At 43.3% G+C, this 14,340-nt stretch overlaps 1 protein-coding gene across 7 annotated transcripts in view; it reads left to right on the top strand.

Annotated features, from left to right (window-relative positions):
* st3gal3b (ST3 beta-galactoside alpha-2,3-sialyltransferase 3b) overlaps positions 1 to 9,727 on the top strand; it is a 53,964-nt gene extending 44,237 nt beyond the window's left edge. For all 7 annotated transcript variants that reach the window (XM_069139546.1, XM_069139545.1, XM_069139543.1 and 4 more), the window contains 3 exons: positions 2,362 to 2,508; positions 4,523 to 4,669; positions 8,902 to 9,727. In XM_069139546.1, coding sequence (XP_068995647.1) covers positions 2,362 to 2,508; positions 4,523 to 4,669; positions 8,902 to 8,991 — 384 coding nt within the window. In that variant the 3' untranslated portion in view covers positions 8,992 to 9,727. The remainder of the gene's footprint in view (positions 1 to 2,361; positions 2,509 to 4,522; positions 4,670 to 8,901) is intronic.
* Positions 9,728 to 14,340: the final 4,613 nt, after the last annotated feature.

The raw sequence follows: 14,340 nt of genomic DNA on the forward strand, positions 1-14,340 counted from the left end.
AGCCCAGCGACAGCCAAAGCAGATGAAGCAACACACTTCTGTTCACCTTTGTGTGTGTGTGTGTGTGTGTGTGTCAAGTCTTGCTGAGTAAGTGGCGCAGGACCATTCTGCAGTTTCCTGTTCTGTCCATGTTCAAATGGCTCAGTTGCAGGGATTTGTCTTGACAAACTAATACGCACTCACACAGAGGTTAGCGGTCAGTCCGCAGTGGAAGCCACATCCTGTTACCTTGAGGCTATTTGCAAGAGCTTGGAGGACTGATTTTGCAGCATTCACCTCTGATTTTGCAACATTTTCTGTACTTATTTAACAACCAAGACAAGGCTTGATTAAAAACATATTAAAACTCACTTTTTATTACCAATAAATACAGAGTATTACCAATACTCAGCCAATAACTCCCTATAAACGTATTCTTCATTGCTGTCATTTCACGGCTCTTGTGGAATAGTTTGAGGGCTAAATACTTTGCTCAGAGCACCCTGGTGGATGCTGTCTAAAGAGGGTGGAGTGTTTTTAACTTTCCCTGTCCTGTTCATGCTAACTGGTCCTTTTAATGTAAGCAACTTCCCACATTCCTAAACTCACAACAGCACCCACAACCCCCTCCCTCTTAACAGCCCTGAATCCTTACATACTAATTGCTTGTACATTTCTCAAAGCCACCTGTACTGACTGAAGATCTTCAAAGAGCTCCCCACCCTTTGACATTCATGTCTATGTACATGTCAGGTCATTGCTATGTAAAGCAAAGGCGTGTGCGTGTTGTGTGTTATTAGCTTCTCTCCTTCCAAGAATAAAGAAAGAAAAAAAATGCATCACTCTCTTTATTCAGCGTACACAGACGTGCACACATCCAAACAGCCCTGCTAAATAGATTCCTGGCAAACACAAGCTGTGTTGACAGGAGAGATGAGCTGCCGTTCCTGTTGCAGCTTGCCGAAGCCTCAGAGCCGGGCCCGCGTTCAAAAAGAGCTGCCGCTGTCGAAGCCACAAAGCCAGCAGACTTGTTGCTACTGCCTTTGCCAACACACACAAACACACACGCACACACACAGAGTCATGCACTGATGTATCAAAGGTGGCCGGGCGGGTGCTTCACTATTTGAACAGGTGATTCCCATTTACATCTGCTGACCCTGTTGGCTTCATGCCTTTTAGGAAGTCACATTGTCAGGCAAGTCAATCACGCACCGCTGGTGTGTTGTGTGTCCATTTGGTTTATAGTTTGAGGAGCACTGATTTGTTGGAGTGAAATTGTGTCGGTTAGATTTGAACGACTCAGTATTGGGTATTCACTTACTTTTTCAGGGCTACCTTCTTGTGAGTGTTTCCTAATATCCTGTGGCTGTTCTGGTATCGCTGAGGGGAACAAATGTGTTTCATTAGAGTTACGTAATTTTATTCAGGTGGTGTTGCCGGCCTGTCTGACAGTTTGTCGTAGCGGCTGATGATGATTGCTTTGTGTAAAAAGAGCTGAGGTCTCGCAGAACACCCTCAGGTCAAGGTGTGATTTGAACCATTTCCTTTTTAATACCATATTTAACCACAGATGTTGGCGGGAGATCCAGTCTTAGAGCTTGACCTGCACATCATTGTAACAGATAAATGCAGACCTTACCACAACATTTCAATACAAATCCATGTAATCCGTTAGAAGAGTAATATTACACCAACGTCTACCAGTCCCTGCCATTGAATATAAAACTTTTGCTCTGAGTAACAGTTTTGGCAGCATCATCTTCATTCTTGTGTCATATTTCACTTGTCATGTTTTTTTTTTGTCAGTAAGATGGTGTTAAAGTGACACTTATTAACTGAAGTCTCTTTGAGAAACACTGTTAAATGTGTATTAAGATGAGTTTGTTTGCGAAATGTAGACAAATGACTGTAATGCCAGTGTTCTGCTAAGATCTGGGTTATCTTATCACCTGTATTCCCAAAAGTTTCTTCTCTACAACTAGTAAAACTTTGAAGAGGGGGACTGTAATGTAGTGCCTTGTTGGCATTCAAAGGTCAGCTGCGCCCCCACCCCCTCCCTCACCCCCACAGGCCCTGCAAGACTTTTCTTCTGATGGGTCATAATTACTGATGTCCTGCGAACCCCTCGCCCTTACTTCATCCATTTAAGGCCCAAAAGCCATTTCCGTAATCAGAAAGAGTCTGGCTCCTGGTTAGCTTCTGCGCTTTATGTCACAGGATAATCTCTCTTTGATGTTTGGCAGGTCAATTTCAGTTGGCTCTTCCCAGAGGAGGTGTCATCATGTGTCAGTTTATGTGTGTTATATACATGAAACCATAGTTTACTGTTAATCTTAAAATGTTTTCTGTTTGTCTTCTCCGTTTGTGTTATCTCTTCAGAGGGGTACGGAGGGTTTCTGGAAGTCGGTGGCCCACTATGTGCCGAGGGAGCCGACCGAGATGAGAATCCTCAACCCCTACTTCATCCAGGAGGCTGCCTTCCACTTCATAGGCCTCCCATTCAACAACGGCCTAATGGGCAAAGGGGTACGACACACACAAACCCACACAGATTCACAATGGCTTTTTTTTTTTTTTTTTAATTTTACCAGATTTACAGCAATACAAGCTCTTTATTTGAATTGGATAAATTGTTCCTTCTTCTCATCAAATTCATTTGGCTCTTTGTCCAAAGGAACAAAAACAAGTAAGTTAGTTATTTGAACAACTCTAGTTGATGAAAATGCACTGACTTTTCATTTACTGAATTTTTCAAAATTTTCTAAGTTGAATATCTTTATAATAATAATAATAATAATAATAATAATTTAAAAAAGGGCACAAGCCCAGCATTTAGAATTTGTTTCTGAGCTGAGACACATAATCATTACAGTTACATTACACTGCTCTCCTCGCACAATAGTATGTTTGTAAACTACCTAATAGAATAAAATATACAAATGTTACGTAAGCTGCCGTTTCTGGAGTCGTTTAAGAACTTTTTCATCAATTCATTAATATTCTTCACTGTTGTAACAGGGCTCTTATTATGAAACAGTTGTATACATTTAAAAAAAATATTTTTTTTTTAATCAAAATGCACTTTTTTCATAGCAGATGTATATAACCTGCTTTTCACTTGCATTTTACTTTAGTATAGTTGTATTTAAAACTGCACAACAATAGTGTACCTCCAACACTTTCAAAATACAGAGACGGATAAAGAAACCACATTAAATAGAAATACCAAACAATTTTGTATTGTTTACATTGCTGAAATGTTGAATAGCTGCTGCAACCCTGACCAGTCTGAATTTTGTTGTTTTGTATGTGCTGTGATTCGATCTCAGAAGTTGATGTCCCCACCTTGTTTAGCAACCTGCGACTGCCGTCTCAGGTCTTTACCACAGAACAATTTGTTTGTGGAAAAAAAAAAGGAAATAATAGTTGTTCGCCACCTAACAAAGCATAGAGCAGAGAAATTGCAAACTAAACACCCCAGAGCATTTGAAGCTAAACACTCCGTATACAGTTGCGTACGGATACACTGTTTGTGTGTGGTGTTGGTGAGTAGAGGGAATATTGTGAGAGAATTGGAGGGGACATGAGGGAGTGTATCACCCTCACTCTCCCCTCTGGGGCCACCAGAGCACCCCTGCATGAACTCCACTCTCCAACATGTGCTGAACATGTGGGCATCTGGTTCTGTGTGTGTGTGTGTGTGTGTGTGTGCGTGCGTGTCTGGGTGTTTGCAGCACCGTCTCGTACAACACAGGCTGTATCATTTGGCACAATTTGACCCTTTAGAACACTTCGCTGTTTCTCCTCTGACCATCCCACTGTATGTTTATGTACATGGAAATTAATGAGGAGGTCTATTTGTTATACATGTGTTTATGTTGAGTGTGTGTGTGGGAGCATTTGTGTAAAATAATCTGTATTAGAACACACAGTAGGGGGTTGGCCAGCTGCTAGTTCAGCTCCACCTACCCTGAGGGCTGCAAATCAGGGTAATGATTTAAATGGGGCCTCCCTCCACTCTTTCTTCTGCTCCTGCAATTTTTTTTCCAATGCAAAACTCTTTTTCACTCTTGTACAGCAACATACACGCACACACAGTCACACACTACACACACACACACACACACACACACACACACACACACACACACACACACACACACACAGAGCCCTGTACCCAGATCTGTGGCAGCCCAGGGCAGTTAGGAAGCGCAGTTCGACCCTGTAGATCACTGTGTCGTAGCAGAGGTCTGCAGGGGTTGCGTCTTAAAGGTAATAGTTAATCACCAAGAGCTCAAAGTCATTTAGCAGCAGTGGAGCAGAACAAAGACAGAAACACAAAGGAGGAAGGGACACGGATACACGAGTGAGAGGGCATCCGTCTCTGAAGCACTGCCACAGACCACGATCACTTCCAAAACTGACCCACAATAATTATACTGTATTCTCTGTAATCATTCCTGTTACTGTGATATAATATGTTTATTATTTATTTATGTATATATATGTGTGTGTGTGTGTGTGTTTGTTTTCACTGCAGAACATTCCAACTTTGGGAACAGTCGCAATAACGATGGCGCTGCATAACTGTGACGAGGTGGCGGTGGCTGGTTTTGGGTACGACATGAACATGCCTCACGCACCCCTGCACTATTACGAGACGGTTAAGATGTCTGCCATTAAAGAGGTGAGAGTTCAAACACGAGCACTTAATTCACTACAAACTTATCAAATAATCAAGCCGCTCTTAGACTAGCAGTTTTTTTTTTTTTTTTTAATGAAATATGGGTATGACATTTGTCTCGCTGTTAATGAGAACAATATATTAAGGCTTTTCCTCGCCCGCTTTGGCCACGCAGAAATGAAGAAACAAAATAAATGTAGTGTTTGATGAGGAGAGACCACCACTCCTGTGAAGGAGGCCGAGGGGGGATTTGAACTGGACGATAGCCAAAATACATTCACTACAAAGCATTCAGAATTTGGCTTGACGGTAATATTAGTCCAAGAATTCTGCTGGGGTTAAACTTCTCTCAGCGTTTTTCTTTCAGACCAAAAATCTGTCACTTTGGAGTTCCATGAACATTGTGGCAAAAGTTTTTGAGGTGCAGTGATTGGATCTGTCAGTCAGCTCCTTGTACTCTGCTAAGTGGTGGTTATTCAGATATGAGAGTTGAAGGGAAGCCACTTTGGTGCGGTTAAATCTGTATAGTTGGAAGGAAAGATTTGTGTTACTATCACCTAGAAATGTACTTTAGGTGATAATTGTACCATTAGTTAAAATATTCTTGTTCGGCTCTGATGACTGTCTCCCATTACTCAGAACGTTCATATAAATTGCATTGTCTTGTAGGATTTGTGAATGGTTTGTCTAATTTAGAAAATTGCTACCCAGTATAGTTTTTGTACCATTGCCAAGTAACCATGCCAGAGGCCTTTTAGACAATAATATTTGACTGGAAATATTATTGTAAGCACGCAAGCAAAAGTGACCGGTGAACAAAGATTATTCTTGATTTAAACACCAATAAAAAGGATTAAAAAAAAATAAATAACAGAAAAAACTCTACTAAAACAAAACAATTTTTTTTTCGTGATATATCAAATTCAGTTAATGCTGAAAAATGACAGCATCAAATGAAATCTGTAAGATCGGCAGATCGAAGCGGCGCTGATCTTTGGTCAGTCACTGCAGCAACATGTGTCGTTTGAACGCTGATTTTTTTTTTTTTAAAAACGTCCTCGTGACCGATCTCTCTCCGCTCCATCCGTCACGTCTTCTTCGCCGTGTTTACACTGAAACCCAGCGGAATCAGAGATGTCACCCATGTGCTGACGTGTGTAAACCATGAGCTCAGTATGATGATAACCTTCGTCTAAACTCTCAGTGAACCTTTGGCATTTATTATCATCATCTTCATCAACATTGTCATCATCAGCCACACACGGCTAATTAATGGGATACTTTTGGCTTTTGTTGTTTGGAACACTTCAACCACTGCCAGTCCCTGGGGTTGTTTTCATTTTCTAGAACCACACATCCGTGAAATCATCCATGGAAATCATGTAACCACAGCAACTATACAGAAGTTAATAACAAAATGTTAGATACGTCAGTTTAGACAGCAGTTTGACTAAATCAATTCCAACGCTTTGAGATGACATAATTAAGGATCAAATAATACACTATGATCAATATTTTTTACTTGAATGTGAAAAGACGTCACACATCGACAAACACCCAACACTGTGGAGCTGCTGGCATCTTTCAGCTCATCTTCAGTTTTGATTTCATGGTTGCAACTTCACTATTTTTAATACTTTTCACTCACTTCCAAACAGAGAAATAGAGGTGTGAATTTAAGGATTGTATTTAGAACAGGGGTGTCAAACATACGGCCCGCCAGGGGGTCCAGCTCGGCCCGCCGGATGACTTTGCTAAGTGTGAAAATTACAGAAAGACGTACATTGCATTTCTATGAGAATACGGAGGTTTGTGAGTACAAACGTTTTGTAATTTTTTTTTTAATCGATCCAGTAATTGCTTCAAAAACGGCGTAAATGCGACGTCTGCTCCGGAGGCAGCAGCGCTCGCTGCTCGCTGCTCGCTTTGTGACGCGTTGGACGTCAACCGCGTCACAAAGCGAGGGAATCTGCAGAGGGGAGCCGGGGCAGATAAACAGTGGGCTGATGTCTGAGTTTTTGCTCTTTATGTTTCTAGTTTATTGTAGAAAGACCTTAAAATAGGGTTTATCATCCAAAAACCTTCACCAATGATTTTAAACATAGAGAAATATTGTCGTTACGTATGCGTTATTATGCTATGATTTTACTGGTCTGGCCCACTTGAGATCAAAGTGGGCAGTATGTGGCCCCTTAACTGAAATGAGTTTGACACCCCTGATTTAGAAGGTAGCCCAAGACATGATCCCAAAATAATGCTCGGTCTCCCTCCTGTTTGCTCATTATATAAATATCCATCCGTTTGCTCATAAGTAATCCACATCAGCTTTAAAGGTGATACCATGTCAGCGTAGCTGGTTTAGTTTTCGCTGCCACCAACTTGCACTATTTTCTTCTGGAACCACATACGGATCTAATTTGTAAATTACATGTTCTGTATTTTTTTTTTTTTTATTGAGGAAAGAGAATCTTTCCCCAAAATGAAGTAATGTATGGTTTTGGCGTCATGACGTTGCCGCCAGTCTGTGCACATTCCAGTCACAGCGGTTTTTTTTGTTTTGTTTTTTTTCTTCTTTCCCAACAAATAGATTATTTTCATCACAAAATGATTTGGAAGCCACAAACCACGTTAGCTTTTCAGCAAATGCCGTCTTCTCCTTAATCAGAACAGGACTCGTCTTGTGTTGGACGTCGGCTTTCTAAACAAGCTGTTAAACCAACAGCTGACTGGGGGGGGGCGGGGGGGGGGGGTGCACTGCTAATGGCTAATTAGGTTGTCAGTCTTGGCAAACTGAACATCTTAGAAAAAAAATATGTTTGCAAATGCAGACGCCGAATTGTATCGGCCCTTCTGTTTGAACAGCACTGCTCCTATTCCCCCTTGTGCGGTTTTCTTTCTCAGCCCGTTACCTCTTTTATTTGCTGTCTGGCCATTCTTTTGTCTCTTCATCCCAAAGCACCACACAGGAACCGCCGGCTCTGGTTACACGTCGGCCCGCTGGACTGAACTCTCATAACACAGCAGGGAGGAAAACCGACCCGGCGTGGTGTAACATATACACATGTATATTTGCACACTTGAACACCCACGTGTCCAGACGCTGGGAATATGAATCCTAAACTAACTCGGGAGGCTCTGCGCACCTGGCATTAACATCCGTCCGCGGAGATCGGATCACACGTGGTCAGCTGGAAGTGCAGGTGTGAATGCACCCGGGATGAGATCCCATCTGCTCAGACCACCGTTCAGCGGTGTGAACGCAACGCGTCCCGCGCCACATTAGAAGCTACTCGGCTGAATGAGCAATAAAAAAAAATTAAAAAAAATGAATGCAACTCTGGTCGCCATGTTCCTGTGCTTTTATCTGACCCCGTGCTGACAAGTGTTACCGTCACGTGACGTCGGGTTCATTTGGTTTGGGACGCTTTCTTTCCTCCTCTCGGGACACCTGAAGACCTCCGCCTGCTCTTCATTCGTTCCGTTTATTTCCTGCGTGATTCTGCCGAGCGCGGCTGTGCTGTACAGAACGCAGGAGCGACTTACCTGCAGACTTGTTGCTGTAAAGCAGCTGTTTAGTGGGTAGAAACACAAGCTTGTGTGAGACGCATGTTTTACTCAACCCTCCTCTGGGTTTAGCTTTTTTTTTTGTTGTTTTATTTCCTTTCTTTTAGTTTATCTCGTCAAGTTTCTGACACGCATCCGACCCGCAGCTGTGGAAGAGCCGCCGCCCTCTTGTGCAGTTTATTTATTCGCAGCAGCTCAGAGCCCTGACCCTCGAACCCGCTGGATTCATTAAATAATCGGACCCGAACTTGACGGTCCAGGTTGTTCATTCTAAACCATTTACACGCGTGAAATACGCCGTAAATTTCTCTATACCTCCGGTGAGCAAAGATGTCTCTTTGTGTTAACCGCCTGTTGCTTTGACTAATGTGCTAATTTACTTTATTTTCGTGATTGCACGTGTTTATTTGCGTTTAGAGCGGGGACGGGAGATCTGCTCACCAGTTGTCACTCGAGACAAACTGAGACGCGTAATAACGCCGTAAACTGCCGGACTTAAAGCTGGTCACTTGTGATCGGATCACCCGGAGCAAATTGTTCATTCCAGGTGTGCCGTTAATCTTACAGGCTCGTAGATTAGTGGACGTCACTGTGCTTTTGGAAAAGGTGCTTAATCTGTGATGTTGTATCGTTCTTTTTGACTTTATTCTGTTCTCCTGATCCTCCCGCAGTCTTGGACGCACAACATATCTAAGGAGAAGGACTTCCTCCGCAAGCTGGTGAAGGCCAACATCATCACAGATCTGACCAACGGCATCTGAGTTTACACCCGCCTAGTCTCCCTCCGCCGTTCCCAAAGGACTACGAAACAGGAAGCATGCTGGGAAATGGATTGACTTGTGGAGGGGGAAAAAAAAAAACAACAAAAAAAAACTCGGACTTCAAGTGGCCTGCGCACTGCCGGGGTTTTCACATCAAAGGAGAATATGATATAAAAAAAAAAAAAAAGAAGAATCGGATGAAATACAAGAGGGTTTCTGTCGAGAGATGCACACACATGTGCCTTGTGAACCAAAGACTCCTGCTGATTGAGGCGGGGGGGGGGGGGGGACGGGCACGGGGAGGACTGGATCTTCCTGGTTCCCGTCTTATCAAAAGACAGTCGCAGGAAAGCGCCACTGGCCCCACGCTTCAACGTTTACCACTTCAAACCTCCTCCCTCCCCCCCCACCCGAGTATCACATGAATGAATAGTATGAGCAGAAGTGACACGTAGACCTGCAGCAGTCAGAGTTGATCTTGACCTGCAGGTTAACCTGATGAAGGGACAGAAGACAAAGGGATGAAACGGGACTGTCACGGAGAGTGTGTGTGTGGGGATGGGTTGAGTATTAGCAGTGCCAAACGTACCTCGTACAGGGGGGGGGAAGAGAGGCCATCAGCCTCTCCTTTTTGCTGCCTGAATGTAATTCACTTTCCTGTGTAAATATCAAAGATTTTTACTGTGCTTTTTTAACAATCTGCAGCCCACCCACCCCTCCCCCCCCCCCCCCCCCCCCCCCAAAAAAAAAAAATCACCTACCTGCCATTCGTTCATTAAATTCTTCTTTTTTTTTCCTTTTTTTTTTTTTAATTTATTTTTTTTAACTTTCTGTCCTGGGTCCAAAATGAACGCTTGCTGAGCCAGATGACATCAGTGAGGGTCACCTGACGCACAGACAAGTATTACTTTGCGACACTAACGTGCAGCAAACGTCGAACCACGGACTCGCTCCTTTCGCACCCGTCAGAAATACGCCCTAACCACTCGGCCTTCGGGGTCAGTACCAATTACTCAAAAATCCAAGTCCCGGAGCAGAGGTCCGAGCGAAGTTTCACTAGAAGCGACTTCAGTGGAACACGGCGCTCGAATAGAGGTAGCAATATACTCCCGTACCCGGACGGTCTTATCGTCCACACGCGGCCGCTTGCATCGGGTAAGAGGCCGCTAAAAAGAAGGAAAATAAATGTTAATACAAATAAATTATGTTAAGGTGCAGTGAAGTTATAATTAAAACTCTTAAATCTTTTTTTTGTTTTGTTTTGGTAATGATTGTAGCTTCGTACGAGTCGACGCTAAAGATGACTGAAAGCACGAATCAGGAAGTTAATTATTCTGCTCAGTCTAATTTCCTTTTGTATTCATTATAGGACTTTATTTTGTATCCGGCTCTGGCAGGTGAATTCCAAACCATAACTCGGACGCTGCGTCTCTCTCTCTCTCTCTTCCTCTTGGTTTCATTCAGTATTGTCTTCATCGCTTCGTCGGCTGTGAGCCTTCGGGCCGCGGTGACGTGCTCCGCCCTGGTCGAGGAGAACGGAGACTGTGTGTCGGATCCCTTTTTCCAGCCTCCTTGTCGCTGCAGAGTTCCTTGTTCTTCGGTAAATGGTGAAATCTTGGATTGTAGAATTTAAATATATATATTTTTGTTTTTAGGTTCATTTTAATTATTTATTTTGTTACAAAGTCCCTACGTCTCGGTCACAGGCGGGCCTGCTTTCTGTAACAGACAAGAGTTTGCGTTTTAGGATTTGGTCTCGGCCACCGCGTCCTTCCTCAAGAGGACGCGTCGTCCTTTTCCCGTTCGCGCCGGAGGCAGTGTTGTGACTGAATCCACTGATGACTCGGTTTGAAATTGGCTTTGTGTTAAATGTCTGCAACTCTTTGATTTCTATGTTCTCTTGACAGTGTTGGTTAACATACCGCGCGTGCTCTTCTGTGACAGAGGACACAACATGGAAATTCATTGAAATTTCTTTCCACTCGGAGATGTGACCGGTGATCGTTTCCATGCTCAATCTCAAATAACTATTCCGTGTGCTGATCGGGCCTTTGCACTTTGCAGATGAAGGTTCTGACACATGCTTGTCAGTATTTTAACATAAAAAGTGTTAATTATTACACAATCAAACATTTCGCTTCTCCTTTTTTTTTTCTTCCTCCCTTTAAAAAAAAAAACCCCAACAAAAGTATGAGAATGTCAAATGTCACATTTGCTTGTCATGTTATCATGTGAATGCGATAATCAGCTTTATACAGTGATGGAGTGTTTTTACATACTGCTTTACCAAAGCAGGGTTTTTTTTTTGTTTTTTTTTGACAGTTGCTTCTTTAATTTGACTTCTTATGTAGAAGTGTGTATTTACTGTACATTGTACACACACACACACACACACACACACTTGCATTACGCTCAATCAGTAAGCTGCTGTTGTTGCATCTGTTCCATTGCTCCACTACGTGCTCATTTTTCTTTATCAGTTTCATCAGACGTTGCCGGGTTCTCGACCCTTTAGAAAGGTTCCGCTGGTTTTGAAGAAACGGATCACTTTACGAAAAACCAGAACCTGTTTTTTTGTTTTGTTTTTTAAAGCAAAGGTACAGGGAACCGCTGACCATTGCACTACCACGAGGTGCTGTCAGTGCCTTACACCTCATCACCTGTAAACTGTGGCGAGGAGTCGGACGCAGGAAGTGGCGGCAGCTGATCCAGTTTGTAGGCTCACCTCTGGGTCAGGACAGGTCGCTCCTCATTTCTGTGATTTGGAACCAGTCCATTTCATGCGTGTCCTGTGTTATATACAGTCCAGGCAGACTTGAAGCCTCAAGACTGGTGGTTTTCTTTGTTTTAGCCCAGGAGCTACGTGTTGAACTTCCACAAACAAAGAGGGTGCTGAGATCGTTAAAAAACCAGCAGCTGCTTGGAAGGTTAAATCTTTTGAAAGTATTCGTTAACCGTGTAAAACATGTGTTATTTGTACTCTGGGCCAAAACACACCAACCTACCAGCTCCAAAGCTTTGAGACTTGGCACATCAATCATTGAAGTGAGCCCTTCTCTGGGTTGTTTTTTTTTAGGTTTTGACTTTTCTTTTTTTGTTGTTGTTTTTTTTTGTTTTTTTGGGAATGCTGGAGGAGTTCAAATGGATTGGACCCAAATCGCCTCTTCTACTAACCTGTTAACAATGAAGCAGAATGTATTTGCTTGTATTGTTCATCATATTTATGAACCTTTTATTTTTAACATTTCACCATCAGTGGGAAGTCAAAGTGATCAGAAGTGTTATTGTTTCTTTTTTTTTTTTTTTTTTTTTTTTTACCAGTTATAACTGACTTTCTGCAGATCAATAAATACATTTGTAATGGATCTTTGCCTGTGCATGTTGTTTGTATTTGTCTTATTGTATATAAATATTTCTGTACTGACTTATAGTGAATATTTTTGATGTTTTTAAGTCTACTTTATGCTTTCTGTCATTGTCCCAGCGTGTGGTTTGGATATTTTTGCTGACTGTGTGGCTTCCAGTGTCTATTACAGCGGAGGAGGCCTCATTATGTGCAATATGCGTCAGGTGCTATTCTGTGTGCGTTTCAGTCTGTTTCAGAGGCTCCAAACCCGCAGGAAGCCCAGCACAGATGACGGAGGGATGGGATGGAGCACCGTTGGAGAAGGGGATTTCCTCTGCTGCTCTGCGTGCTGTATCTCCAACTTGCAGACCCAGGGGAAATAATTTTTCAATCCTCCATCCACCGACTTCCTCCCCAACATACTCTCCTTTTCTCTCGTGTTCGACCATGTCGCTCTGACTCTCAGCTGTCTCCCGAACTCCACACCTCTCCTTCGTTCTACTTTGTGCTCTGTTCCCATCCGTGTTGTGTATTTCTTTTTTCTCACCTTAGGTGGATCATGTTTCACAGAAAGCCACCAGGGACCCATCTATCGTGTGTGTGTGTGTGTGTGTGTGTGTGTGTGTGTGTGTGTGTGTAACAAGTCTCTGACACACACAGGACTTTTCAGCTGCAGCCTTGAAACTCTCGTCGCCCCGCAAAACATCATTATAAACCAGAGGAGGGTTGCTGAGAACGAGCGAGAGCGAGCCGTCCAGCTGCCGGTGTGAGGTGAAAGGAGACGAGACGTTGAGGGCCCTTAAAGCCCCTCTGGACCGTCCCATCCTGCTGTTAATGGGGTGCCAGAAACTTTCCGCCTCAACGAGTCACGCCTCGCCGGTCACCTAAACCACCGAGCTCTGGCTACTCTGTCTCGAAAGACTCCCTGACCTCCGCTGGGTGGGATCGAATGCTCGCTCGCCGCAGCAGGAGTATATTTGCCACCTGGGATCTCCCCGAGGCAGCTGACTGGAGGCGCTCGTTCCTGTTCACGTCCGGCAAGGCAGGGGTACGAGCACGGCTGCACCTCTTCAGCTGACGGGCCTTTTATTCTCAGCGACAGGTTCCCCCGCCCCACCTCCTCTCTGAAGGCTTGAAACGGAGAGGCCACGACCTCCGGGCCTGAAATTTAAACTCCTCGTAAAAAGAGTTGGAAAAAGGAGAAAAAACACCCATTCGGAAACCATTTTCTCTCCCCTTCTGTTTACTTGGTGCAGGGTCAGCTGAGATGAAGGAAAACAACATTCCCCCACCGTGTCCCACATTCTGCCAGTTTACCTTTTGTCTCTGCATGTGACACACCTACGGGCCTGTCATGTTCTAATAGAAAACAACTGAACACGTCACGCTTCTGAACTTGTTCTCTGATTATTTCTAGATCTGCAGTTGAAATTTAATAAGTTTCACAGATGACAGAGTTGTTAGAAGCTGTCGGGACCTTTGTTTGCACTGCCGGGATGGAAAGAGATCAAACAAGCACTCAAAGACAAGTAGCAAGATATCTGTAAGTGTCAGACAGCTATATGGTCTTTAGGTTGAAGTCTGAGGAGGGGACAGTACAAATTCATTTTTACACAAGTTTGGCTCGGCACATTTTACAATACCTCAATCAAAGTAAACAAAAAAATATTACATTTGTCATAGTTGCAGCCTGTAGTGGCTGTGGCAGTGTTGTATTGTGTTCTAATACTCCTATTTTGATTTATTTTGACCAGGATTAACCAATGAATTAGATAAAAGTCTAAAAAAAAAAAATCTAATCTCACAACAAGATCACTTTGTTCTGGAGTTTTTGAGCCTCTCAGATCTGCTATGGATTTCGTTGTCTTGTTGCTTTATAGATAACATAACTGTCACTGGTTAAGTTTTGGTTTTGGTTATACAATTCATCATTTCAGCAACTTCCTCCAGATAAGACCGATGTCAGAGTGATGTTCTGAGGTTTCACTGCTCCTCTGCTCGCC

Source organism: Embiotoca jacksoni, unplaced genomic scaffold (genome assembly GCF_022577435.1).
Source record: "Embiotoca jacksoni isolate LCO1_2020_lvr unplaced genomic scaffold, fEmbJac1.0.p SCAF_83, whole genome shotgun sequence".
NCBI classification, from domain to species: domain Eukaryota; kingdom Metazoa; phylum Chordata; class Actinopteri; family Embiotocidae; genus Embiotoca; species Embiotoca jacksoni.